The sequence below is a fragment of the Silurus aristotelis genome, assembly GCF_946808225.1.
Source record: "Silurus aristotelis genome assembly, chromosome: 6".
Taxonomy (NCBI): Eukaryota; Metazoa; Chordata; class Actinopteri; order Siluriformes; family Siluridae; genus Silurus; species Silurus aristotelis.
This window is the reverse complement of record NC_139579.1, coordinates 3,252,568-3,280,212: the sequence shown is the minus strand read 5'-3', so window position 1 is coordinate 3,280,212 and position 27,645 is coordinate 3,252,568. Positions and strand designations below refer to the sequence as shown.

Sequence of the window (27,645 nt, the reverse complement as noted above, 5' to 3'; positions counted from 1 at the left end):
ACACACACACACACACACACACACACACACACACTATACACTATAAATATATTTCTCAACTCCCAGCAAATCTGATATAAATCATAAGCTAATGATTGAAGTTTTTATGAGACTGATCAGCTGGACTTGGTAAAGGTAAAATATGGAACGGTGTAGTCAGGAATCTCTCAACACAACACAAATGTTTCAAATAGATAAGCGTTTTCTCCCAAATAGCTTTGAGTGCTCTCAGTTGAAAAACAAGAAAATTGGAAAGACCTTCAAATCTGTTCTTCAACTCCTCCTGACGCTTGGTGCTTTATCAACACTGTGTGCTGTAGGGATCTTCTGTGAGTATTTGCTTATCATCTTTATCTCCGGTGTTCTTGTTCAGTTCCAATCTTCTTTTAATCCATTGCACCTTTCTATACCTCGATTTTTTAAGAAATGCAAAACAATTTTTTTTTAAAACAGTTTATTATCTTTGAAATTTGTGATCAAAATGTAAACAGTTTACTTTTTTTTTTTTATATTTTTTTTAATAAAATGCCTGCTTGGTTAAATAATATATAAAATAATATTTTTAGAAATAAAATAGAATACATCAAATTAAAGCAAAAAATTAAATTAAATTGAGTAATTAATTTAACTGGCACAAATTAAATTGATTAAACAAAATTAAATAAATGGAAAAATGTAATAAAATAGTTTTGATGTGTATGTAAGCGTGTGTGTGTTTTACATTTATTTTTTAATTTTCTTAAGATAAACTGAACAAAATTATTAACGCAACACTTCTGTTTTTGCCCCCATTTTTCATGAGCTTTTCATTACTGTATGTGCATAAATGATTAAAAATGTAATGTTCCTATGTATAAATTGGGTCTTCTTGTTCAACAGATCACAAAAAAGTGGTCTCTTATGAGATATTAAGTGAGAAGTATGTTAACCTTTCAGCAACAATGATAAAGCAACAACATGAAGCCAAGGGTAAGTGAATTTCTTTCAGTAGCTTTACAGTGTGTATATGGGCTCTCACTGAAATGTTTGAAATTTTTAATGTCATCCTCCTCGCTGGTGCATCATAATTTACATGCTAGTAGTCGTATTTTCTGCAAATGTCTCTGTTATTATGTTATTAATATTATTTTTAATAATGTATCAGAACTTTCTTTTTTGTCTTAGAGACAGAAAATATGTATGAAGCATTAAAGGTGAATTATCAGCAAGTTCAGAAAGATTCCTCTGTATGCAGAGGTAAGTTTCCTTCCATTACAGACTCCTACACTCCATCCTAGTGCTCGTGTCATCCTGAATTCTTTACACAAAACATTTTTTAACCTCATCATTTTATATGAAGTGTTGATTTGTTTTTAATAATAAAACACAATAAGATAAATCGATGGATGCTTGTATTTTCTGTAATTGCTTGTTATTTGGAGGACGAGCAACAAAAAGAGTATTATTGTAATAGGTTATTATTATTATTATTATTATTATTATTATTATTATTATTATTATTATTATTATTATTATTATTATAGGTGACTTTGGCTAGGCTTGTCTATGGCAGCTAATAGATCCGTCTGATAAAAATTGTGAAATGTGGCACACTGATTGGAGAGGATCTAAGCAACATTCTATATAAAAATTAGTTTAATTGCTGCCACTGTTATAGGATTTAAACGATATGTAGGAGATGCAACCTGAAGGAGATTGGAGACTGTAAGGTGTTGGCAGGGGACAGTGTAGATAGACAGCATCGGATAGTGGTCTGTAGGATGGTTTTGGAGGTGAAGAAGAAGAGGAGGAGAGTAAAAACTAAAAGAAGAATAAGATGGTGGAAACTGTAGGAGGAAGAGTGTAGTGTGAGATTCGGGAAAGAGGTCACTCTTCCTACTGCAGAAGTGATAAGGGAGACAGCTAGAAAGGTACTTGGTGTGATATCTGGAAATGGAAAGGAAGACAAAGAGACGTGGTGGTGGAATGAGGAAGTGCAGGAAAACATGGAGAAAGAGGTTGGCAAAACAGAATTGGGATCGACGGATTGATGAGAAAAGTAGACAGGAGTACAAGGAGATGCGGAAGCAGGTTAAGAGGGATGTGGTTAAAGCAAAGTAAAAGGCATATGAGGAGCTACTAAGTAGTTTACTAACCTACTAAGGGTATACTAACATGAATAAAATGCTTGTATCTAACTGCCAGTTGTGTCCCTTGTTGTCTGAATTTCGTCCAGTTTTTGGCCTTTATTATTATCATTATCTTTGTCATTGTTGTTCTTTTTCCTGGTTTATTCTCATAATCAAAAAACATTTTTTAGATCAGAATTATTTTCTTGTTTCTTAGAGGCTATAACACTGTATAACGCTTTAAAGCTGGAGAATCAGCAACTTAAGGAAGATCTCTCAGAATGCAAAGGTAAGGAGACCCCCCCCCCCCCCCCCCCCCACACACACACACACACACATTTCTTTGTGTAATACAAAATTCTTTACGGTTTGATAGCATTTAGAAAAAAACAGCCAATGACATGCAATACTATATATCTGAATAAATCATGTCCAAGTTCTCACGTTTTTTGTTTTCTTCACTCATTTCTTGTCATAAGAGAATGAAGACAGTGGACAATGTGAGAAAGGGTGGAAGCCTTTTGGCTTGAAATGTTACTACTTCTCTACTACTAAACTGAACTGGACTCAGAGTAGAGATGAGTGTGTGGAGAAAGGAGGCCACCTGGTGATTATAACCAGCCATACTGAACAGGTGAGTGTAGTAGATCACTCTGCTGCTGCTGATTTCATTCCACTTGTGTGGGTTACAAGTGTAAACTGTGTGTGATGTTTTCTACATTAGGATTTTGTATCTTCACAAATTCGAGTAACACACTGGATTGGTCTGAATGACTTGGAAACTGAGGGAGAGTGGATGTGGGTGAACAACCAACCTTTGAAGGACACAAGTTCATCGTAAGATTAATTACATGCAGCACAAACTTTTGCAAAGTGTTTTTATTTACTGTACTATATTATTATACACTGTACTGTACTATACTATATTATAGCAAACTGATTACAATCTTATTTACCTATAAAGGTTCTGGTTTGCTGAGGGACAAAATGAACCTGATAACTGGGCAAAAGAGAATCCTTCTGGAGAGAACTGTGGCGCTCTGGGAAATGAGAGTGGTAACATAAATAAATGGTTTGATGCTTCTTGCCATAAGCTGAAAGGGTTTATTTGTGAAAATAAAATACTGCATGTACAATTTTAGCTATAAATTGATTTGGGGAAAGTCTGTAACATCTGCTTGTTGTGTCTGAATATTTGGTATTGTAATATTTGGTATGAACTGGCTTTTTGTCTATTAACCAGCTTTAAAAGTTAAATGCAAATTATCCATGCACCATGTTAGCCATGTAGAATCTATTATACTCTGTGTGTTTTTGATCATTATAAATGTCCTAAAAGTTCAATAGACTGATGGTTTGTAAAAAGGTTATGTAAACTTCTGTAAACCTCTACACTATTAGGTGATGGTATGAGATCATAAATGTATGTTTTGCGGCCTTTAGAAATTTCAGCATTTGACAATAATTTGACTATATCGAGTCTCCACTATTTAGTTCTTCGAGGACTGAACTGGATGTTTAGTTCTGCATCTTTCAGCTGAAAAGTTGCTTTAAATTACTATAAAGGAAAAGTAAAAAAAAACTAATAAAACTTATATGGCTTGAAATTATAATGTGTGTGTTATTTATTGTAGATGATAAGTTTTATTCTAGTAGCGGTTTAGCTCCAGGACAAAATACTGGTTTATAGAAACAGATGAAAAAACAGATGCCCAATAAAATTCAGCTTGTCATGTTGGAACAGTTTTGGGTCTCCGAGTTCAAGTGAAGGGAAAATGTATTGCGAAAACACATCCAATGACCTCATATACAATTGTGTACTTCTAGTTTTCTGTTAACAGTTTGGGGAAGAACCACATATCGCTGGAAAACTCACTTGTCCCAATACTCAGAGGTGTAAATGTCACCAATTCCAATATGACTTGATTAAAAGTGTTAGAGTATCTGATTTTAACACAACTTGTGTATTTTACTCATATTGAACATAGGCTCGAAGAATGCTCCAGATCACATGTGTCAAACTCAAGGGCTGCGGGCCACATCCGGCCCGATGCACAATTATATCCGGCCTGCGAGATGATTTTATAAAGATCTATTATTATTGTTTTTAATGTCCCGGCGATATGAACCGCTAATAACACAAACTACAGATCCCATAATGCAGCGCTTTAGCTGCCTTACTGAACGCTAGACTACCTGGGAACATTCAATCAAGTCGAGCTTCTGTTGATGTATTTAACCCTATTGTAAAGTTATTGTGAAGCCCCTCAAAATGGGGAAGAGAAAAGTGGATTCTGAAAACAGAGCCTTTCAAAACCGATGGGATTCTGAGATGTTTACTGACACTGCCGGTAAACACGTGTGTCTTATTTGTGGAGCGAATGTGGCTGTAATTAAGGAATTCAATTTAAGACGGAACTACGAGACAAAACATCAGCAAAATCACAAAGTGAAGCTGGTGTGAAAACAGAGGAGAAATCAGTCACATCAGCTGGTTATATACTGAGGGAGAGTTTCTGAAGAGCTGCATGATGAAGCTGTGAGACGTCTGACGTTTGACTGGAGATATTTTTATGGAGAGCAAAATATTTAAAGTTATTTAAAGATCAAGATTATTTTTTTATAAAAAATGTCATAAGAGCAAAGACATCTGATTGTTTTGATTTGTTGTTATTTGAATGTTTACTTAAAAGCACATTTTTTTATTGATTTGTTCGGGGGGGGGGGGGGGTCGTTGCAGCATGTTCATATTTCTAATTATTCATTCATATTTATGTAAAAAAGAAAAAAAAAAAAACATTTCGTTTTAGTGTGTTTAATAAATGTTTATCCTGTTCGGCCCACGACCTAAAGTGTGCTTTGAGTTTTGGCCCCCTGTGCAATTGAAATTGATTTTGACCTCACTGGTTGCAGCCATGTCCTTAACTGATGTAAAACACCTGGGATTTAGCAAGATGCTAATTAGCATTCATGTGCAGTCCTTTTATTTTGTGCAAAAAGACAACTCACATCTAGTATCATTAATTCCATGTAGGAGGCTATATTGCCTCTTCTTCAGAATAAATAAGCCATGACTAATGGTCATTGTCAATTAAAATATAGACTAGTAAAAAGTACATATATGCAATCATAAATGTAGATGAGAAGTGAGAAATATTGCTTATAAAAAGTAGCCAAATTACAGTATGAAGTACATTTTCTCAAATACACACCACTGCCAATACTTTTGTACATGTAGTGTCTATCAGATGAAACATGAATGCTTTAAATAACCTTTAAGGAAAAGGGAATATTAGAAAATGAAATATGGCTTGTAATTGTAACGTGTGTTATGTATTATAGATGATGAGTTTTATTATAGACGTCGTTTAGCTCCATGAAACCAATGCTTTATAGAGAGAGATGATATTATTTGGTTTCTAATTAACAGCAGACACTAGACTATTATGAAAAATTACTATTTTTGCTGATCCTCTCTTGAATATTATGTACCATCCTGCTTTAGCATCATCCAGCAAAGATCATGTTCGGTCACATTCAGCTTTCAAAGACTACAGTGTTCAGTGTTCTTTATTAGATCAAACTACAATGCAGTTATTTTCCATTGTTTAAAATGTTCGTTTTGTGTTGATCCTAGAATAATCATCAAAGTCTGTAGTTAGGGTTGGGGTTAGAACTCAATCAGCAGTATTAAAATGGCTGACTGGGTGTTTAAATCTGTGATCTACACTTGATAAATGGGTGAGAGTCTAAATCAGGCTGCACAGCAAATACTTAACCAATATGCACATAAAAACCTGAAAATTACTTCTGTGTGAGCGTTATTCATTTAGACATTTGTGATTTGAAGATCATACAGAATTTGTGAGTTAAATATAAACTCTGTTAAAAAGTTTTCCAAAACTTTTTGTTTTAGCTGTTTCAGAATTACTACTAAGAAACAGATCTTTAATATCCATTCTGCTGTATTTAATGCATCCTGTTTCTGTAGAAACGTTGAAAAATGCAGAACTGTATATCTATTTTAGTGAAGTACACTGAACTGAAGTTCTCTCTCGCTCTCTCACACTCTCTCTCTCTCTCTCACTCACACTCTCACACACACACACACACACACACACACACACACACACACACACACACACACACACACACACACACTATAAATCTTTTTCTCAAATTCCACCAAATCTGATATGAATCATAAGATAATGATTGAGGTTTTCATTAGACTGCTGGACTTGGTAAAGGGAAAATATCTTTGAAAAACAAAAGCACATAGTTATCTAAACACCAACAAAGCGTAACTGGGCTGTTGAACTGTGAGTGTTTATGAAGTACTCAGCATGAGGGGGATATGTTTTGACAAATATAATATACAAATGAATTACAGTGGGTACGGAAAGTATTCAGACCCCCTTAAATTTTTCACTCTTTTTTATTTTGCAGCCATTTGCTAAAATCATTTAAGTTCATTTCTTTTCCTCATGAATGTACACATAGCACCCTATATTGACAGAAAAACACAGAATTGTTGACACTGTTGCAGATTTATTAAAAAAGAAAAACTGAAATATCACATGGTCCTAAGTATTCAGACCCTTTGCTCAGTATTTAGTAGAAGCCCCCTTTTGATCTAATGCAGCCAGGAGTCTTTTTGGGAAAGATGCACCAAGTTTTTCACACCTGGATTCAGGGATCCTCTGCCATTCCTCCTTGCAGATCCTCTCCAGTTCTGTCAGGTTGGACGGTAAACGTTGGTGGACAGCTATTTTTAGGTCTCTCCAGAGATGCTCAATTGGGTTTAAGTCATTGCTCTGGTTGGGCCATTCAAGAACAGTCACAGAGTTGTTGTGAAGCCACTCCTTCGTTATTTTAGCTGTGTGCTTAGGGTCATTGTCTTGTTGGAAGGTAAACCTTCGGCCCAGTCTGAGGTCCAGGGCACTCTGGAGAAGGTTTTCGTCCAGGATATCCCTGTGCTTGGCCGCAATCATCTTTCCCTTGATTGCAACCAGCCGTCCTGTCCCTGCAGCTGAAAAACACCCCCACAGCATGATGCTGCCACCACCATGCTTCATTGTTGAGACTGTACTGGACAGGTGATGAGCAGTGCCTGGTTTTCTCCACACATACCGCTTAGAATTAAGGCCAAAAAGTTCTATCTTGGTCTCATCAGACCAGAGAATCTTATTTCTCACCATCTTGGAGAACTCCATGCGGGTTTTCATGTGTCCTGCACTGAGGAGAGGCTTCCGTCGGGCCACTCTGCTATAAAGCCCCACTGGTGAAGGGCTGCAGTAATGGTTGACTTTCTACAACTTTCTCCCATCTCCCGACTGCATCTCTGGAGCTCAGCCACAGTGATCTTTGGGTTCTTTTTTACCTCTCTCACCAAGGCTCTTCTCCCCCGATAGCTCAGTTTGGCCGGACAACCAGCTCTAGGAATGGTTCTCGTCGTCCCAAACGTCTTCCATTTGAGGATTATGGAGGCCACTGTGCTCTTAGGAACCTTAAGTGCAGCAGAAATTTTTTTGGAACCTTGGCCAGATCTGTGCCTTGCCACAATTTTGTCTCTGAGCTCTTCAGGCAGTTCCTTTGACCTTAATGATTCTCATTTGCTCTGACATGCATTGTGATCTGTAAGGTCTTATATAAACAGGTGTGTGGCTTTCCTAATCAAGTCCAATCAGTATAATAAAAAATTTCTGGACTCAAATAAAGGTGTGGAATCATCTCAAGGATGATCAGAAGAAATGGAGAGCACCTGAGTTAAATATATGAGTGTCACAGCAAAGGGTCTGAATACTTAAGACCATGTGATATTTCAGTTTTTCTTTTTTAATAAATCTGCAAAAAGGTCAACAATTCTGTGTTTTTCTGTCAGTATGGGGTGCTGTGTGTACATTCATCAGGAAAAGAAATAAACTTAAATAATTTTAGCAAATGGCTGCAATATAACAAAAAGTGAAAAATTTAAGGGGGTCTGAATACTTTCCGTACCCACTGTATGTAGCAAACTGATTAGTCTTTTTTTTTTTTTTTACCTATGTAGGTTTTGGTTTAGCGGACCAGAGGGACCAAATAAACCTAATTGGAAAATGGTGGATTCTTCTGGAGAGAACTGTGGTGCTCTGGGAGATGAGGATGGTGCCACAAGTAAATGGTTTGACGCATCTTATATTTATATATATATATATATATATATATATATATATATATATATATATATATATATATATATATATATATATATATATATATATATATATATATATATAGTTGTCAATTTAACAAGTTTCTACCCCTGCATCATTGAGAGCATCCTGACCAACTCAATCACTGTATGGTACGGAGGCTCCACTGCGTGTGAACGTAAAGCCCTGCAAAGGCTGGTCAAAACTGCCCAACGCATCACTGGAACCCAACTACCTGCCATTAAACACCTTCACCACAGTACATGTCTGCGCAGAGCTCACAACATTATCAAGGTCCCTTCCATCAAGAAGGAGAAACTGGAACATACATACCAAAACCAGCAGGTTCAGGACAGCTTTTTTCCATCTATCATCACACTACTGAACTCTACACTGCACCGTTAGATTTTACATCTGCAGCTGTATCAAACAAATAAATAGTTTAAAAATCATACATTGTGATTTCTGGATTTTTTTTTAGATTATGTCTCTCACAGTGGACATGCACCTACGATGACAATTTTAGACCCCTCCATGATTTCTAAGTGGGAGAACCTGCAAAATAGCAGGGTGTTCAAATACTTATTTTCCTTACTGTACATCTTGAATCTGAAATCACTTAATCAAGATAAGATTAATCCCACGAACTGCAAGCTCTGTTTTCATAATGTCAGACTGGCACATGCATCAATTCCTGATATAGACTCCAGTCAATTTTCAATTCAAAGTTTCATACTAATTATTGTATAAATTATTTTGTGCTTAAATATTTAGGTATAAGCTGTGAATTTTGGCTGCTGCCATTTCTCACTAAAACGGCGACGACCCTACAACACCGGATGCTACGCAGCTACAAAAGTTTAACTACCAGTGACACAAATGACTTGGTCTTGCTAGTGTAAATGTGGTTAAAGTATATAGTGTGAAAGCTGTAGCAAGGTTTGGAAATGCAGGGCAACTTTGAAGATATCAGTTTTAATGATATGGACAGTAGTAAAAACTACCACGCTTCATCAGGTAGATATCTGAAAATTTTATACATTTAAAAATATTGAAATGCATTTTATGGTTTAATTTAATATAATGTACCTAAAAAAGAACTGTAAATAATCAGGATTTTTTTTCTATGAAAATAGATGATGATATATATGTGAACACAGAGGACTTCCATCCAAAACCCCCAAAATGTGCAGGTCTGTGTTTTGTGTTTGTTTGGTGCTAATCTCACTTCGTCATAGCTCATAAATATTTTGTGATTTGTATATATATATATATATATATATATATATATATATATATATATATATATATATATATATATATATATATATATATATATATATATATATATGAATGTTTGTCCAAATGTGAGTACATACAGCTGTTTTGATCTATTGTGAAGTTTCTCAACTCCAGTCCGACATTTTAATCTGATACAAATCATTAGTTAATTATTAAGTTTTTCATGAATCTGCTCAAATGTGTTAGAAAACGGATGCAGATAAATAGGACAAAGATGTATGAAAATAACTGAGCCTTTTCTCTCAGATATCTCAAAGCACACTGAGTTGAAAAACAACAAGAAAACAAAAAAGATCTTCATATCTGCTTTTAGTGTCCTCCTAATTCTTTGTGCTTTATCAGCACTCTGTCTTTTTGGGATCTTTTGTGAGTATTGCTTATCATCTTTATCTTTGGTGTTTACATTCTATAAATCACAATAAAATATCGGTTTAATAATAAATTGGGCCGAATTCATTGTTGTCCCACACATCATACACATTAATTGTTTTCCAATTTATTTAAAATCAGATAATTCAGTTGCAAGTTACAAAATTAAAAAGTCTTGCAGTCCATTCAAGTCTTTGCATTGTGAAATAACACCAGTAAAAAGGTGTTACCTCGCCCTCTCTTTATTCTCTCACTTAAAGTTAATTTTTTATGTAGCTTGGGAAACTAGAACTTTCTAGAATTTTTTTTCTTTCCAGACAATTTGATTATAGTTAAACAAAACATACTGGTGTCTATTGCTCTTATCATAATCTGAAAAAATACATTTAATAAATAAATTATTAGAAATGTTGTTTCTATGTGTGAATTTGACCATGGGTATTGTTGTTCAACAGATCACAATAAAGTGGTCTCATATGAGATATTAAGTGAGAAGTATGCCAATATTACCACAACACTGATGGCGCATAAACGCATAACCACAGGTAAAACCCCCAAATATGACAGTTTCCTGTTGTACATTATGCACATTTATGTATAATTTACATTAGCAGTGTCTTGTGCATGTTTTCTGTAATTATCTGTTTTATTGGGGGGTCAAGCACCAAAGGTGCACAGACACCTATTGTTATTCTAACGTGTGTGTCTTTGACATCGCATCTGATGAAAATGTAAATTTAGCCAAATGCTGCAAAAAGTCTAATTTAGAGGAATTAGATGACTTTGCAATATATATATCTGTGGAGAGCACACTGGCTCAGGGTGGATTAAAGAATAGAGCCGCAACCAGTTTACCAACAAAAAAAGAAAATGCTTTATTCTGCCACAATCATAGGGGCTTAAGCCACTTATCCCAGTTATGTTCATCCTCGATAACAAAGTCCTAAATTAAATTTAAACAAAACCATTTGTCTGTAAATGATAAACGCTTGTGTGGGTTATTTAATCCCCAATAATTCATAAAGCTCATGTAGAGTCCATGACACAAACTATGTGCCTTGGTCAGTCAAGATCTCAGATTCAACATGCTGCGGAGAGGCATTGCTTCTGAGTATCATGCTTTGAATTCACTAAAACAAGAAGAAAGGGATTCCCTTGTGCAGTCTGTGCTTACGGCTTGATGGGGTCCATTCCAATTCGCTGCCACAAAATCATTAGTTTTTACCTTTTGAGATGTTCCTGTATCTAGATGAAAATCACAAATTGTGTAGATACCATACCATACCATCTTCTTCCGCTTATCCGAGGCCGGGTCGCGGGGGCAGCAGTCTAAGCAGAGATGCCCAGACTTCCCTCTCCCTAGACACTTCTTCCAGCTCTTCCGGGGGTACACCGAGGCGTTCCCAGGCCAGCCGGGAGACATAGTCTCTCCAGCGTGTCCTAGGTCTTCCCCGGGGTCTCCTCCCAGTGGGACGCGCCCGGAACACCTTCCCAGGAAGCCGTCCAGGAGGCATCCGGAAGAGATGCCTGAGCCACCTCCGCTGACCCCTCTCGATGTGGAGGAGCAGCGGCTCTACTCTGAGCTCCTCCTGAGTGACCGAGCTTCTCACCCTATCTCTAAGGGATCGCCCAGCCACCCTGCGGAGAAAGCACATTTCAGCCGCCTGTATCCGGGATCTTGTCCTTTCGGTCATGACCCAGAGCTCATGACCATAGGTGAGAGTAGGAACGTAGATTGACCGGTAAATCGAGAGTTTCGCCTTGCGGCTCAGCTCTTTCTTCACCACGACAGACCGGTACATTTGGAGGTGCTGATTCTCATCCCAGCTGCTTCACACTCGGCTGCAAACCGTCCCAGTGCGTGCTGAAGGTCCTGGTCTGATGAAGCCAACATGACGACATCATCTGCAAAGAGCAGAGACAAAATTGTGTTGTCACCAAACCGGACACCCTCCGGCCCCTGGCTGCGCCTAGAAATTCTGTCCATAAAAATTATGAACAGAACCGGTGACAAAGGGCAGCCCTGCCGGAGTCCAACATGCACCGGGAACAAGTCTGACTTACTGCCGACAATGCGAACCAAGCTCCTGCTTCGGTCGTACAGGGACCGGACAGCCCTTAGTCAAGGGCCCCGGACCCCATACTCCCGGAGCACCCTCCACAGGCCGCCGCGGGGGACACAGTCAAATGCCTTTTCCAAATCCACAAAACACATGTGGACTGGTTGGGCAAACTCCCATTAACCCTCCAGCACCCTGTAGAGGGTATAGAGCTGGTCCAGTGTTCCACGGCCTGGACGAAAACCACACTGTTCCTCCTGAATCCGAGGTTCTACTATCGGCCGTATTCTCCTCTCCAGTACCCTGGCATAGACTTTCCCAGGTAGGCTGAGAAGTGTGATCCCCCTATAGTTGGAACACACCCTCCGGTCCCCCTTCTTAAAAAGAGGGACCACCACCCCGGTCTGCCATTCCAGAGGCAATGTCCCCGACCGCCACGCTATGCTGCAAATTGTGTAGAATATTCAGCAAATCTTTCGAGTGATTCAGATATTTTAGATATTACGTTTTGCTCATAATAGACCAACCTATCAGACAGCAAAGCCAGGCATGCTATAAAGCTGCATCTCTGCAACAGTGTGATGTAAATGACTGGTTACAAAGTAACAATTACATGGTTATATCTAACTGCGTTTTTTAGCTGTTCTTCTTCCAAAATTTGTTTGATCTTAATCTTCTTGATTTTTAGCATCTTAACAGTCTATTTTCCATTTCTCCACTTTCTGTGGTTAAACACTACACATTAAAAGAGAAACTGAACTGCTAATCATCTTTAAATCCCAATGCCTTAAGTTATAAGTTATGGCTCTAGTTTATGGTCAGGCAATAATTGTTGCATGTGCATGAATTTGCAGCTCACTGAGTTTGGGTTATTGACAATTATTATTATTGATCATTTTTGGTTTAATGTTATTATTTAAGAAGCTGTTTGCATTAGAAATTGTTTTCTATTGCCTTAGAGACAGAACGACAATTTAAGGAACTGAAGTCAAAATATCAGCAAGTTCAAGAAACTCTCTCTGCATCCAATGGTAAGACCCAAAATCACAACGCCGCTTTCCCATCATGAATGGATGGATGGATGGATGGATGGATGGATGGATGGATGGATGGATGGATGGATGGATGGATGGATGGATGGATGGATATGTGAATTTAGCCAAATGCTGCAAAAAGTCAGGGCTAATTTAGAGGAACATTAAAAATAATAAAACCCAGACATGCTTGGAATCCCTGGTATAAGATGACTTGCAATATATCTGCTTTATTCTGCCACAATCATGCACTTACTTTCACTGTTTTGTTATTTAACTGTCAACTGTTAATGTTATTTTTGGTTTAATGTTATTATTTAAGAAGCTGTTTGCATCAGAAATTGTTTTCTATTGCCTTAGAAACAAAACGACAATTTGAGGAACTGAAGGCCAAATATCAGCAAGTTCAAGAAACTCTCTCTGCATGCACTGGTAAGACACAGAATCCCAACGCCGCTTTCCCATCCTGGATGGATGGATGGATGGATGGATGAATGAATGGATGGATGGATGGATGGATGGATGGATGGATGGATGGATGGATGGATTACATTACATTAGATTACATTACATTACATTCAACGTCATTGTGCAAAGTACATGCACAGAGCCAATGAAATGCAGTAAGCATCTAACCAGAAGTGTATAAGTGGCCTATTTACAATAAATAAATATCAGTGTGACAAATAGGGTATGTGGTCCATATACATTTACATTTGCGGCATTTAGCAGACGCCCTTATCCAGAATAACTTACAAAAGTGCTTTGAGTCTCTAGCAATGAATAAATCTGCACTGGTTCACTAGAATATTAACATTATATAAATATAGCTCTTGAAATCTACAAAGCAAACTTGGAAAGTGCTAATTTGAGTGTTTCAGGAAGAGGTAGGTCTTCAACCGTCGCTTGAAGATAGTCAGGGACTCCGCTGTACGGACATATATACAGGGATGAGGGTGAATAATGTACAGAAGGTGCAGTAGGTAATAATATATAGTAATATATAATGTATTATGTAAAGATTATACAGAGACAGACGTCAAAAAACAATATATTCAAATGACATGATATATTTATGTACAAGTATAAATGTATGTATGATACAGTATATACAGAATACACTTGGGTGAAATATACAGTAGTGCAGTGATAAACATGAGTTATGGATGATGCAAAAATGCTTAGTAGATAGATAGACAGATAGACATCTTAGACATAAACCTCACTAAAATGAGCACAGAATTTTTGCATATACAGTGAGGAAAATAAGTATTTGAACACCCTGCTATTTTGCAAGTTCTCCCACTTAGAAATCATGGAGGGGTCTGAAATTGTCATCGTAGGTGCATGTCCACTGTGAGAGACATAATCTAAAAAAAAAAATCCAGAAATCACAATATATGATTTTTAAACTATTTGTTTGTATGATACAGCTGCAAATAAGTATTTGAACACCTGTCTATCAGCTAGAATTCTGACCCTCAAAGACCTGTTAGTCTGCCTTTAAAATGTCCACCTCCACTACATTTATTATCCTAAATTAGATGCACCTGTTTGAGGTCGTTAGCTGCATAAAGACACCTGTCCACCCCATACAATCAGTAAGAATCCAACTACTAACATGGCCAAGACCAAAGAGCTGTCCAAAGACACTAGAGACAAAATTGTACACCTCCACAAGGCTGGAAAGGGCTATGGGGAAATTGCCAAGCAGCTTGTTAAAAAAAGGTCCACTGTTGGAGCAATCATTAGAAAATGGAAGAAGCTAAACATGACTGTCAATCTCCCTCGGACTGGGGCTCCATGCAAGATCTCATCTCGTGGGGTCTCAATGATCCTAAGGAAGGTGAGAAATCAGCCCAGAACTACATGGGAGGAGCTGGTCAATGACCTGAAAAGAGCTAGGACCACCGTTTCCGAGGTTACTGTTGGTAATACACTAAGACGTCATGGTTTGAAATCATGCATGGCACGGAAGGTTCCCCTGCTTAAACCAGCACATGTCCAGGCACGTCTTAAGTTTGCCAATGACCATTTGGATGATCCAGTGGAGTCATGGGAGAAAGTCATGTGGTCAGATGAGACCAAAATAGAACTTTTGGGTCATAATTCCACTAAACGTGTTTGAAGGAAGAAGAATGATGAGTACCATCCCAAGAACACCATCCCTACTGTGAAGCATGGGGGTGGTAGCATCATGCTTTGGGGGTGTTTTTCTGCACATGGGACAGGGCGACTGCACTGTATTCAGGAGAGGATGACCGGGGCCATGTATTGCGAGATTTTGGGGAACAACCTCCTTCCCTCAGTTAGAGCATTGAAGATGGGTCGAGGCTGGGTCTTCCAACATGACAATGACCCGAAGCACACAGCCAGGATAACCAAGGAGTGGCTCTGTAAGAAGCATATCAAGGTTCTGGCGTGGCCTAGCCAGTCTCCAGACCTAAATCCAATAGAGAATCTTTGGAGGGAGCTCAAACTCCGTGTTTCTCAGCGACAGGCCAGAAACCTGACTGATCTAGAGAAGATCTGTGTGGGGGAGTGGGCCAAAATCCCTCCTGCAGTGTGTGCAAACCTGGTAAAAAACTACAGGAAACGTTTGACCTCTGTAATTGCAAACAAACAAATATTAACATTGACTTTCTCAGGTGTTCAAATACTTATTTGCAGCTGTATCATACAAATAAATAGTAAAAAAATCATACATTGTGATTTCTGGATTTTTTTTTTAATATTATGTCTCTTACAGTGGACATGCACCTACGATGACAATTTCAGACCCCTCCATGATTTCTAAGTGGGAAAACTTGCAAAATAGCAGGGTGTTCAAATACTTATTTTCCTCACTGTAATTGACCACCAAATCTGAGAGTGGAGCCACTAGACAGCATGTGATATATATAATTATTATTGGTGGTGCTGGTGGTGGTAGTATTTTATTGCTTTATTCAAAATATCTAAAATCCCTTTGTATCAGAAATTATTTCTTTTTTTTTCCTCAGAGATCAAAACCTTATATAAGGAACAGATGGAGAAGAATCAGAACATTCAGGAAGATCTCTCTGCATGTATTGGCAGGACCCAGTACCCTACTCCAGGACTCCCATCATCTAAAATCCGCCACACTCAACATCTTACTGAAGCCTCTTATGGTATGCCATTGACTATAAAAACAAGGTCAGATGGATGGACAGAGATATGGAGATTTTGGCCTGACATAATTTATTTGATAATTCAGTATCATTAGGGTTTAAGTACAATCTTCATTAAGTAAAAATCCCAGTAAGAAGGCACACTATAATTACTTTTTAGATTTTTTTCTATAGCATTACAATATGTGACAATCTTGAAAATGATAGGATCATAGTATTTGTTTAAGGGACTCAATTCATATAAGTCTTTTTCCTTGATCTTATCTTGACCAAAGCATATACAAACAGCAGACAATGTGAGAATGGATGGAAGTCTTTTGGTTGGAAGTGTTACTACTTCTCCACTTCTAAACTGACCTGGACTCGGAGTAGAGATGAGTGTGTAGAGAAAGGAGGCCACCTGGTGATTATAACCAGCCGAGCTGAACAGGTGAGTGTAGTGGATCAATCTGCTGCTGATTTCATTCTACTTGTGTGGGTAACAGGTTTAAGCTGTTTGTTGATGTTTTCTACATTAGGATTTTTTATCTTCACAAGTTCGAGAAACAAACTGGATTGGCCTGAATGACTTGGAGACTGAAGGAGAGTGGATGTGGGTAAACAACCTGTCCTTAAAAGACACAGGTTTAAAGTGAGAACCATGTTCACTCATATACACCACAAACTTATACAAATTATTGTAATGTAATACTATTAGAATAAATTGTATAGAAAATGTTGTTTTTTATTGATAAATTCGATTAGAGTCTTTTTTTATTTAAGGTACTGGTTTAGTGCACCAGAGGGACCAAATGAACCTGATAACTGGAAAAAACAGGATCCTTTTGGAGAGAATTGTGGTGCCCTGGGAGGTGAGACTGGTGCCAAAAATAATTGGTTTGATGCTTCTTGCCTCACGTTGAAAAAATTCATCTGTGAAAAATAAAACACTGCATGTGCAATTTTAGCTTTTGAGGAAGTCTGTAACATTTGGTATTGTAATATTTGGTACCAGCTTGCTTTATGACTAATAAAAAGATATATTTTATTATATATAACCAGCTTTAAAGTTAAATGCAAATTAACCATGCATGGCCAATATGCAGTCGTGATGTCATTGGCGGGTGACCCCTTGGACTTGGGCTTAGAGTGTCGCCTAGGGCAGAGTTTCGCCTATTCAGCTCTCACAGCAGATTGGCCTGTTACGCCTGCAACACACCCATAGTGTGGAGGCATCCTGTGGCCTGCCCTGCTGCTGCATAGGCCCTGCCTACCAAGGCCGAAGTGGCTCTCAATGGCCTTGTAGGCAACACCAGGGCCTTCAGCAATGCAACACCTAGGGATAGCCAGCAAGCGTCTCCTCAACCTGGGCATCTCCCCATAGCCGCACTCCTTAATGATTTGCATGTAGCAAACGCAGGGGAAGGGCAAGGGTGCATAAGGGGTCTCCCAAGGCGGAGACACCTCAGTATGGAAGTTTTAGCCATGTTGCACAGATTCACACATGAAGCGCTTACCTGAACAACAGAAGCTGATGTCGCTTCCATCGCGCTCTCATTTTGTAACCTCCTGGTTTGTGCGATGTCGCCCGCCAATAACGTCACAACTGACTATTGGTCAGATTTTACACATGATTCAGAGCATGAACAACGTGGAGGCATTCCCAAAACCTTTCGATGCAGCTTAAGTTCCTGAAAGGGAACTATCAAACTTTACAGTTAAAACCTGTAGGATTGTCAGTGGCTCATTCAAGGTATCATCCAATTTATTAGTCAGTTCTGCTGAATCAATATCATTATACTGTATGTTACCTGAAACCAGATGTGAGCTTAAGTTCCTTCAAATAACTATTTAGGAAAATAGAAACATTTATAAAAGGTTGCATACCTTTTAAATTATACTGGGTGTGTTCTTTATTGTCTGGGTACCAACTTTTTTTGTTTTTGTCATCTTTTTTTTTTGCTCACCAGATGTTGCCATTGTGTTCTGTTGTATCATTCTTTCGAATGCGTATTATCACCTTCTCTTATTCTATTATGCTTCTTATGAGTTTTTCTTCCTCATTGTTTCCTGTCTTGCTCTTTGTAGGTTTTTGGGTACATTTACTTTGCAATTTATTCTAGAAAAGACTTTGCTAAAACATTTTTTTTTGCTTTATTAGATAATTTCTCTTGGCCACTTTGGATGTGTAATTGAATCAATTTGTATTGTTTGGCACATCATTAAAAACTTGGATCTGTCTTTGTTTCTCTCACACATTCCATTGAAAAACATTCTGAGAGGGTCTGAATTTACTGCCCATTATAACAAGTTACAAACAAACCTTTAAGGAGGCACACCCAAAAAGTAAAATCTCCCTATTTTTACTTTCCTTTTCTCTAGTTTCAGTCCCCATAGTGTCATGAATTGAGAGTTCAGACAGATTTAAATGGTGTTCAAGCTAATTTCTATATAAGAAAGAGCAAACAAATCTAAAACATAATCCAGTACTATCCAGAGAACAAGGTCAGGCAATGGGTCAGATGATCAACATACAATAAAAACGAAGTGTATTCCAGAGAACGAAGTGATCAAGGTTCTCAAATTTTCAGTGTTTTTAAATATAATGTTCTTCTTTGTGATAGTTATTGTCTATTGTTTAAAGGGACAAAGTTTATATTGTGTCAGACAGTGTGAAAACTGATCAGAGGCAGGACACAAAAGTCCTGAATCAGCTCTGCCGTATTTTATGCATCCTGTTGTTAAGAAACTATGAAATATGCAGAAATTTGAATACATCAGTTTTACTGCACAACACCCAGTCTGTGTTTTTTTGACCTGAGATGTGAGGTCATTCTTTTCTGTTTACTCATCACATCTTTTAAAGCACAGTGAAATTCTTTCTTCGCATATCCCAGCGATGTTAGGAAGCTGAGGTCAGAGCACAGTGTTACTTGAACCTCAGACCTTTTGCTCAGTAACCCAGAGCCTTAACCACCGAGCTACCCACGTGTGTGTGCGTGTGTGTGCGTGTGTGAGAGATGTTTGTAGGTTCAATTTTGAGTCATATTGGTTATAACCATTTGGCTTTTTTGTGCCATAATTTTAGCGCTTAAAAAAATATATATATTTTGTCTGCTTGAATGTTTTCGTTTGAACATGGTATCAATGAGAATATTTTCATTGTCAAGTGTTTAATATTGCTCACAAACACCTACAATGCTCTCACAATGCTCTGACAACACGTTTCTCTTGATGCTTTTATAATGGAAGATCTCAAATCCAATGTTCAGGTTTCCTAAACAGAGTGCAAGTGAACAGATGCACTTCGGTCTGGTCTTGTACAAATGTAGTTGCTGAAGATAGCAAATCTGGAGAGCAGACTGCATTTTTTATAAATATGATTTAAACTCAAGAGCCAGCTTCAGGAATCTGTTACTCAGACCATGCAAAGGATTTTGTGATAGCGCCATCTACTGACCAAAAGTTCAAATAGCACCTAAACTAATCATGCTTACATCTAACTTCTCTTAATGCTAATTCCTCTTTGCTGAAAATTGGCACACACACAATCTTACAACTTAAAGTTGTAAACAAACTGGCATAGTGCATAAAACAGAGTGTATTTGTGTATAGGTGTATGTGAGCAATGCATCTATATATCTTCAATAAACTTAAGTATCTTCAGGTTCATACCCTGAATGCACTCCTTAATTCATTAAATATCTCAGGCCAAAACACAGCATGAGAGAAAATACATATATGACATATATATAAATATATATAAAATAAAAACAAATAATAATAATAATAAAATAAAAATAAAAACAAACAAAAATGATAATAATAATAATAATTGAATTATTATTAGTAGTAGTATTAGTAGTAATTTATCCTGTGCCTACTATATTCATTAGAATTGTGGGTTATAATTTATAGCCAGTAGGTGGCGCGCGCGGATGCGTTTCAGCACCGTGTGCGCGAGTCTTCCGATGCACGCAGGTCAGTGTGGTTTGTGCGCAGAGGGATGAAGGAGTGCAGGACCAAGTTTGCGTCCTCGCACCATGGCATTTCTTTTCCTAAGGTTTTACCTACATTTCTAATGATCTACCCGAACTGCAAGCAACTTTTCTCCAAAAAACCTTCAATCCTCTGTGGAAATTGAATAGATACGTGCGCATCTGGATCTGGATTCGGTAAAGCTGAGAACTTGGAAGTGGAGCAGCTGACGCTTGTTCCTGTCCTACTGAAGTGATTGTTATTGAGCTGCTCATGAATGACATTGTTTATCAGGAGCGATATTTTCAGTGCATGAGTGGGAGTGTGTGTAAGTCAGAGTGACCTGTATTTGGCCGGACATCATCAGGGTAAGTGAGCATCATATTCAGGTGCATTTGTTTAGTAATTGCATAAGTAAATATTCATTCGAATAGACTTAAGAAAATTCTATGTAATTCAAAATGTAGATGCATTAAGTTAGTTTTATGGGGGTTTTCATACCATCTACACCAAAGTGGGAATTTTTCCTTCCTAAAAATATATGCATGATCCACTTTGGACTGGCGTTGTGTTGAATTCTAGCGTAATACACACAGTCTTGTGTGCACACAGGCTCGAGAAATTGCATTGATCTATTATGACTTTTGTCACATATGAGTCACAAGATTCGACTGTTTATAAATAGCTAGGCAACCAATTTCTCAGAGTAGCCCTAATTTTAACTCGAATACTGAATAGTAGACTAATTTTAATTTGTGTATGACTCTTCAAGGTCTGTCCGTGCCATGTACCTCCTCCGTCTGGCCATCATGGATTTCAACAATTGAAGGAAAAGTGTATGCTATCCAAACCTGTCCTGTTTGACCCCACCATTTAGTTTACCGTTCAAGACCGTCTGTTTCATCATGGGAACCGCTTTGTCCCTGTCTCCGGGTCCCCAAAAATCTGATTACTATGACGACCGGCCGAACTTTCTCAGCCGATACCCGAGCTTGAGCAGCCGCTCTTTGACCACTCAGAAAGAGCAGGGGCTCAAACCACGAGGACAATCTCTCTTCCTGCCTGCCCTCACATGGAAACGTCTGGTGGCCTCAACTAAGAAACGAAGTTCCTCCAAAAAAGGGTTCCCCAACAGCCAAGGAGCAATCGGAGCTCCACTTCACAACAACAACCACATCTACCAGAAGGACCCTGTCTTACATCTGAACCGGGAGAATGTAAAAAAGTCTCTTTCGTGTGCAAATCTTTCAAGTTATGACGGTCCAGCAGGTCTGGGCTTGGGAATGGGGTTGAACTTGGGCTATGTTAAGCCACAGCAGCTTTCCTCACTCAAAAAGGTTTCTCATGGAATCGCTTCTCCGAAACGTGTGATTGTCCAAGCATCTACAAGTGAGCTCCTGAGATGTTTGGGTGAATTTCTATGCGGACGATGTTATCGACTTAAGCTCCTTTCCCCATCAGATCCGGTTCTTTGGCTACGTGCTGTAGATCGCTCACTTCTGCTCCAGGGCTGGCAGGACCAAGCCTTTGTGACGCCAGCAAACGTAGTATTTATTTATATGTTGTGCCGGGATGTGGTGGACGGCGAAGTTGTGTCCTCAGAACACGAACTCCAAGCTGTCCTTCTCACCTGCCTCTACCTGTCATACTCATATATGGGCAATGAGATCTCCTACCCACTCAAGCCCTTCCTGGTGGAGGCAGCTAAAGAGGCATTTTGGGACCGGTGCCTGACCATTATCAATGCCACGAGTGCCAAGATGCTGCGCATTAATGCGGACCCCCATTTTTTCACTCAGGTATTTGCTGAACTGAAAAGCGAAGGTGGATGCGGATTGCAGGATTATGGACGATTGCTGGATCGGTGAGTGGACAAGGAGACGTCCTCCTTCTCCGCATCCCCAGTAGTAACCTTTGTGTTCTTCTCCGAGTCCTTTTCTGAAGAATCAGTGTCTTTTAAAACCACTGCGGTGTAAAGATCTGTAGGGTCACACTAATTCAGTCCATCGCCGTTGGGTCACAGTGTGTTGGACATTTGTTCTTGTTTCAACTCTGATATCGACCTCATAGACGTTAAAACTGGATAGGATTTTTTTTTTTTCATTTGTAGACAGACATGAGGTGCCTTGAAAGAGAAGTATGGTGAAAACGTTTTGCAAATCCGCCTGCATTTCGAACACGTGATCAAATGGCTTTGGGTCAGTAGGTTGGAAGCAGTGTTTCACCAACTGCAAGGGATCCTGATACAGTTTTTGGGTATTGTGTTTTTCCCGTCTTTCTTATGGGAAAGCACTGGATTAGAGATGGAACGGATGTTAAAGACATCAAGCTGCTCACCGTTGACACACGCCTGCCACATCTGCCACCTGAGCCGTTCTAAAGCTTGAATCTCAGCCGAAAATGATACACATAACCAATGGCACATGCCTGATAATACTTGACCAATGGGTAGTCCATTTTGAGTTTTGCGAAACTCTTCATCTTCATGGAAGAAGCACTAGTCGACAAGTCTATCTATCCCTTGGCAAAATGTTAGCAGACCTCAAAGTTTTCTGAGGACAAGACCTTGAGGAAAACCTTTTTCCCAAAGTCTATATTTTATATTTAGTGTGGTTAACATGCATTTGATGACACCATCCTTCAAAACACAATAGCAAAAAGATGATAATGCAAAAATGATACAACTAAATTGACGCTGCACCAAATCTGGAGACCGAAGTGCATTCATCAGCTGTTTAATGTGACTTTTCTGTACGAAAATCCAAGTGGAATGACTTTGTGTGGCGAGTAGTACTGTGTTGTCCATCCTTATGTTTATAAATCCAGAATTAGGGTGCTGTGGCATTAATAAGATTAACCGATTACCAACCCACACATAGATACACAGCACTTGTTCTTACTGCCAGACGATCCTGCTTGCAGGGCTAATCCATACCGCTTGGTCAATGTGTGTTTGTTCCAAGCCTTTCTGTGTCACGCGTCTGTTCTCTCCTGCAGTACCTAGCTGAGGCTGACGGTCAGCGAAAATCTCTGTGTGTGTGTGTTTGACAGCACATGCTTCGGGGAGGAAGGAAGTGTATTTTGGGTGAAGGGGATTTGAAGCGATGAGTTCAGGCATTTCTGAAAGCTGTCAGGCCACTGTGGTCATACACAGCTGACTTTTCTCCAGGTACCTGTCCTAAATGAAAAGGGCACAGGGATTTTCAGTGAGTTTTAGTGAGCTTTGAGCCCTTAGAGACACAGACTGTACCCTTCTCAACAGAACAACTCACAGATGAGAGCATGTTCATGTAACTTAGAGTTTCAGATTCTTTGAATATAGCCAGGTTTCAGTGACAGACGTCCGAAACTCCTCTTAACTTTCATCCCAGGCCTACTTTTTAAAAGAAAGTAATTATACATTAACACGTCTGAACCACATTTTGAACAAGTTGCTGTTTTGGGTCAGAGCATGAATTTGACACAGCAGCACGTGGCTTTGCACTTAACTGTTAATCTGATTGTGCTTTACTCTGGTGCCTCAGGAGGTGCCTCTACCCAGCCCTCTCATCTCATAGGAATATAAAAAAAAATCATAAACTCAATCCATTTCACTCATGCATTGGATTTAAAAGAGCACTCAAGCCAAAACGTGTGGACACACACACACACACACACACACACACACACACACACACACACACACACACACACATAATCTGTTAATCCATTTCTCCCCCAGTCAAGAACAAAAAAAATGAAAATGCACCAAATATGTGAATCAGATCAACAGAGATTTCTGTTTGTTCTCAGTTCAGCCTGGGTCACCAGCACCGCCGCCGGCTCCGACACACACACACACACACACACACACACACACACACACACACACACACACACGTGCTCAATCTAGTGCTAAGCGGAACAGTTATGAACTATCCATATGAACAGCCAAAACTCAAAAAGCAGTTGAGTGAAAAACAACAAGCCACGTTTTACTGCATTAAATCATTAGGGCTGGATTATGTTTCCTTAACAACTTCCACTGGAATTGGCCGATGCTGACGTTAAATAGTTTTTTTTTAATTATTATTAAATGTAGTATTTTCATTGCAGTTATCACCCACACCTTTTCCCCCAGCCAGCATTATCCTCCCATATGTTTTGCATTGCCTTTTAAACAGATCAGATTCACCTGTCACCCAACATAATGACATTTAAGCCTTTCCTTCACCACTTCCTCAAGATATAGCAATGCTTCCTAAGTCGGATTCATTTTCTCACATCCTCATCTGACCACTCGAACAGATTAGCTTCATGCTAATACCATCACTGCCTTTGCAATTATCATCCTGTAGATTGCTAACTAGCCTAGCTGAAGGTTTGAAAATTCTGGACCAACCATGTAGCATCAAAATAAATAAAAACAAAGTAAATATTTCAAAATATCAACACAAGTCACGAATGGAGAGTCACCACAAAGTATCAATAAGGAAGTATAGATATAATCTGTGGGTAAGGCTTGAAGACATGGCCTAGCTCACCTGTATACTGTACATCATTTTAGGTTTTTGAGGGTCAAAAGCCTATTAGGGAGGAGGAGAAAGAGCATGAAAGGGTTGTATTGTCAGGAAAAGACTCCTGTTGACTTCTATAATTTATACAAAACAGCATAGTATACAGGTTATGCTAAAAACAGTTATGTTTACAGCGTGTATTCTAAAAACTCAGGTGTTCTGCTGTCACACTGTTGCATTGTCCATCACATTTGACATTCTTCCCCCAAACACACGCTTCTTGTTTCTTGCCTGACTAAACCGATTCAAACTCAGCCTCATTGTGCAGGGAGAGGACAGACGGAGTGGTGTTCGCGTTCGGGGTTATATGTGAAGGCTCCTCTATTAGAGCTGTATAGGGCTCTGTTAGGGATCGCTGAATCCGCAACGACTTCTACTTCCACTTGGATTCTCGTGTCTGGTTAGCATTAGCTCATGGTCTGGGGTTTATCTCTGCTTTTTAAATTGTTTATTCACTGTATCTATCCCATACAGTATTTAGACTAGCTGTCTACAGTGTCGGACTGTCCAGACCATGGGCTAAAATATTATAAGCCAACATCTGCTTACATCTTGTCATGGGAAAATGAAACATCTGTTCCTTTTGCTGTCATGTCAGTGATGTTTATGAGCCAGAATGGCGATCAAAAATAATAAATCAACAATCATTGTTTCATTTGGGCAATGAATCATGTGCCCTTGTGGTATCACACCTTAGCCCTCTCTTTTTAAAACCAGAGACTTCATACATTTAAAAGACACTCCACAGGACGGATTTAAAGACTGGGGTCAAAGGCAGGACGGCGCTATTGAAGAACGGACAGATTGGATTTACTCAAGGACATTTCGCTTTGTGCTATGGCTGTTTTTCGAGCACAAATAATATTACGTCTGGCCTCAGCGAGAGACTCAGGATTTATGTTGTATTTAAGGTCAACTCCGCACTGCAAGGTGCCATTACTCCATGAGTTGTGGTTACACATCGATGTTTTCACTGCTGCTACATATTTATGTGCATAAATCAGTAGAATTAAATAGGACACCGTGTAGAGTAGAAATGAAATGTTTATATGTCACTATGTAGCACAAAAAAAGAAAGGAAAAAAAGAAAAATTGTAGGTATAATATGGATTGTACTGTGTACTACTACTGTAATGGTGCGGATGCTGATAGTTTCTTTTTAATTACTGTTCTTTTTTGTTCATTTTTGTATTGGTTTTAGAATGTATGTTTATTTAAAATGAGGGTTATCCCAGTCCTCTTGGAGAACTGAAAGTCAGGAGTATTAGTGTTGACGATAGATCATTCTGTTCATGAATAATAACGATGCAAACGGTATCTCGGAGATATTTGGACTTTTTTCTTCTCTATATCTTTTTTTTTGTGTATGTAAAACATGAAGCAGATTATCAAGGAGCCTGTGCGTCTGAGAGTGTAGGATTAAAAAAAAATAAATACAGGAAGGGCAGTAATACTTTTTCTCACTTCCTTGCTAAAATGGTTCAAGGACACAAACATTCTCAGACATGTTTGCACAATGTCATACACAGAAACACTGATGTGCACTGGGCTAGGTGTAAAAGATATGTTAGAGTTGTTTAGAGTTAGTGACCAGTGCGTATATATACACACACACACACACACACACACACACACACACACACACACACACACACACACACACACACACAGTTTAAACACTGTATTTGTTTAAGAAACATCCTGTATTACGTAAAAAAAATAAAATAAAAAATGCATCCTCATCTGCAGAACTGACCCACGACTTCCGAATACAAAGCACACCTGCATCAGGCACTACAGCATTCTAATACAACAAATAACCAGAATACCATGTGTTATAAAGCCTGGGAGAATCACAATTTTGGTGCTACAGCTCTTAAAGAAAGGAATAAGACACTTGGGATGTACTGATTGGCAACATTATTGAATAAATCCTACGTTTAATCAAATTACATGGTTTTATACATGAAATGCTGGGCAGTGTCCAAGAAACAAATACGTTCCTCATACAGTATCGCTTACGTTATAGCAGTTAATAACAGACGTCTTCACACCAGCCGCTCACATAATTAAAGCTTGTCATGTTATCAAGCGAAGCCCTCTCCTAAAGACTTTCCTGTGGCTGAAAACCTATAGTTTACCTCTACACAACACAAAACAACACTGGAATCTTCTTCGAAAATAAATAAATGTTTTATCCAAAGAATCCTCTGTAAGTTACTATAAAAACAATAACATAAAAATGAACATCTATGAACCTGTCAAATCTGCTGAAAATAAAACCAAACAGATGGAAGAATTCAACCATGCTGTGTGGATCATTTTAAAATAAAACCAGGAATGGCAATCTTGATGGCTATCGCAGACGACTGGTAATCAACGAATCTTTATCTGCATTATATCAGGAAAGTGTTTGTTAAGACTGTATATATTTTGAAGCGTCGTAACTGTCCAGGGTTCTGTCGTTTGTTTGTTTCTTTTTTCTTTACAGTGCAAAATGTTTCTGTTCCATCCCTTGATAAATGTGCTCTTCGACCACTGAGCGAGTTGAAAAAGGTAAATCTGATATCAACTAACAATTGTTTTTAACCATCATTTTTTAAAAGTACGAAATTTGTTACTTTTTTCTTTTTTCTTCTTAAGAACGACGGAATTAGTAATAAATTACACTAATAACTGTTCCTTATTGTGTCATCTACACTATATAGACAATAGTATTAGGAAACTTGACTTTTCCAGACATATGTTGTTCTTCTCCAAACTGTTACCACAAATTTAAAGGCAAACAACTGTATAGGACGTCTTTGGATGCAGTAGCTTGAAATGTTCCCTTCAACTTAATTAGGAGATGCAAACCTGCTCCAGCTTGACAATGCTCCTCTGCACAAAGCCACTCCATTAAGATATACTTTG

The 27,645-nt window shown here is 38.6% G+C and overlaps 3 protein-coding genes across 4 annotated transcripts; all 3 read left to right on the top strand.

Moving 5' to 3' along the window:
• The first annotated feature begins 43 nt into the window (after positions 1-43).
• Positions 44-3,715, top strand: LOC310727680 (uncharacterized protein). Its single transcript, XM_083544414.1, has 7 exons — positions 44-329; positions 880-969; positions 1,165-1,236; positions 2,326-2,397; positions 2,588-2,742; positions 2,833-2,945; positions 3,073-3,715. Exons 1-7 carry the CDS (start codon positions 143-145, stop codon positions 3,248-3,250), a joined length of 867 nt encoding a protein of 288 aa, XP_083400540.1. The 5' UTR covers positions 44-142; the 3' UTR covers positions 3,251-3,715.
• A 5,270-nt stretch (positions 3,716-8,985) lies between these two features.
• Positions 8,986-16,854, top strand: LOC310727735 (uncharacterized protein; the record flags this gene model as incomplete). The annotated part of the gene is made up of 8 exons (XM_083544480.1): positions 8,986-9,319; positions 9,439-9,495; positions 9,851-9,970; positions 10,429-10,518; positions 13,428-13,499; positions 16,070-16,219; positions 16,495-16,649; positions 16,738-16,854. The coding sequence occupies exons 1-8, from the start codon at positions 9,250-9,252 to the stop codon at positions 16,852-16,854; spliced, it is 831 nt and encodes a 276-aa protein (XP_083400606.1). The 5' UTR covers positions 8,986-9,249.
• Positions 16,855-20,184: 3,330 nt separating this feature from the next.
• On the top strand, positions 20,185-23,928 carry LOC310727672 (cyclin-dependent kinase 5 activator 1). Of its 2 annotated transcripts, XR_014534066.1 has the most exons (3): positions 20,185-20,544; positions 20,949-23,131; positions 23,198-23,928. XR_014534066.1 is itself a non-coding variant. In XM_083544405.1 (2 exons), exon 2 carries the CDS (start codon positions 21,082-21,084, stop codon positions 22,042-22,044), a length of 963 nt encoding a protein of 320 aa, XP_083400531.1. In that variant the 5' UTR covers positions 20,185-20,544; positions 20,949-21,081; the 3' UTR covers positions 22,045-23,928. The 2 variants fall into 2 exon arrangements, 1 of the variants encoding a protein (XP_083400531.1); XM_083544405.1 differs by having other exon boundaries at positions 20,949-23,928.
• Positions 23,929-27,645: the final 3,717 nt, after the last annotated feature.